At 35.7% G+C, this 1,749-nt stretch overlaps 1 protein-coding gene across 1 annotated transcript; it reads right to left on the bottom strand.

Annotated features, from left to right (window-relative positions):
• Positions 1–464: 464 nt before the first annotated feature.
• Positions 465–1,451, bottom strand: LOC102258233 (olfactory receptor 5K4-like). The gene has a single exon (XM_014541036.1). The coding sequence runs from the start codon at positions 1,449–1,451 to the stop codon at positions 525–527; it is 927 nt and encodes a 308-aa protein (XP_014396522.1). The 3' UTR covers positions 465–524.
• Between the last annotated feature and the right edge of the window lie 298 nt (positions 1,452–1,749).

Raw genomic sequence — 1,749 nt, 5'->3', positions numbered from 1 at the left:
AAATTTCATTACTTTAAAAATAGATTACTGCAATTAGCTTGCTTCTTGTCTCTCTCCCCTCAAACTAATCTACGAGTGTCTGCCAGATCATTTTTCTGAATGAAAATGATCAGACTCCTGCCAGGAAATTTTAAATGTTTCAAATACTTTACATAGGATTAGATATAATGTCTTCTGTTGATTAGACAAAGTTAATCAAGGCAGACTCTTCTATGCATTTAAACATTTAATTTGATGCTGTGTTTATTTATTGAGGTTTGGAACAATAGTCTGACACAATTCCATGAGAGTAATGAGGGTTGATAATGAAAGTTTCTTGAGTTTCCTCCTGCTTTACTTGGTAATGGTGGAATTTGGATTAAGATTTGGCAGATGATTTTGAAATTCCAGTCATAAATCTTTTTAGGAAAAACAATCTAATGATTTAGAGATTATTATTTTACATAAAAACCTATTTTCCTTTTTCTATGTCCCATATCTAGAAAACTATTTTAATAAATTAAAATGTTTTCCATTGAGGCTGTTCATTTATGAATATGATTCCTCATAATTTTTTTCAGAACATTTATCACCTCCTTATTTCTCAGGCTATAAATGAAAGGGTTTAATAAAGGAATTACAATTGTATAAAAAATTGCCACAGGTATATCTTTATCCCCTTTTTCAAATGGTCGAATATACATGAGAAGACAAATGTAGAATATCAAGACAGATAGAAAGTGGGATGCACAAGTAGAAAATGCTTTACCTCTCCCTTCTTTGGATTTCATCTTGAAAACAGTAAAAATGATGCAAATATAAGAAATTAAGACAGTGGCAATGGTGAAGATTTGAATTGGCATTGAAAAAATATATATCATTAATTCATTGAGGTAAGGGTCAGTACAGGAGAGTCTATAGAGTGGAAGGATATCACAAAAAAAATGGTCAATTTGATTAGACCTGCAGAAAGTTAACCTTAAAAGAAGCCCTACGTGGATCATGGAATGCAGGTTACTAGCTATGAAGGTCCCTATAGTCATCTGAACGCAGAGTTTCTTTGACATCCTGGTGTGGTACTGCAGTGGGCTACATATGGCCACATAGCGATCATAAGCCATTGCCGCCAGGAGAAAGCAATCTGCAGTTTCAGCAAGGCAGAGAAAATAAAATTGTACCATGCATTCATTGAGGGAAATCACTCTGTCCTCAGAAAAGAAGTTCTCTAACATCTTGGGGGTAATGGCACAGGAACAACAGGAATCCATCACAGCCAGGTTGCCCAGAAAGATGTACATTGGTGTGTGAAGACGACGCTCCATAAATATCAATGCCACCAGGCCAAGATTACCCATCATGGTGATCAGATAGATGGCAAAGAACACTAAAAACAGAAGACTCTTCAGCACTGGATGATCTGTAAATCCTATGAGGATAAACTCAGTTGTCAAGGAGTGATTTTCCTTAGCCATTCTTGGCTTCTTGGCTGAGACAGAAATCATAGAGAAATTAGATTCAGAAGTAGAGGGGTCTGATTCTCCCCTCTAATATTTCCGTATACAAAAAGGAAAAACTCTCTTCACTCTTCTTATGCTGTCTCCTGAAAACTAGCACACGCACAGTAGATCAAGTCTGTGAGAAGAAAAATATGACAGATAGTGTACACAGGATTATCTAGAAATGCCTGCATGGATTCCCAAGACAGAATAGCTTTTCTGCATGAATTATCCAATGCTGATGTGAAAATTCCTAGTCAGTGTATATAATTTG

The sequence above is a fragment of the Myotis brandtii genome, unplaced genomic scaffold (genome assembly GCF_000412655.1).
Source record: "Myotis brandtii unplaced genomic scaffold, ASM41265v1 scaffold257, whole genome shotgun sequence".
NCBI lineage: Eukaryota > Metazoa > Chordata > Mammalia > Chiroptera > Vespertilionidae > Myotis > Myotis brandtii.
This window is presented reverse-complemented; position numbering and strand designations above follow the sequence as displayed.

Excerpts from the sequence above, each read along its gene's own strand:
- LOC102258233 (XM_014541036.1), bottom strand. The coding sequence starts at position 1,451 with ATGGCTAAGGAAAATCACTCCTTGACAACTGAGTTTATCCTCATAGGA.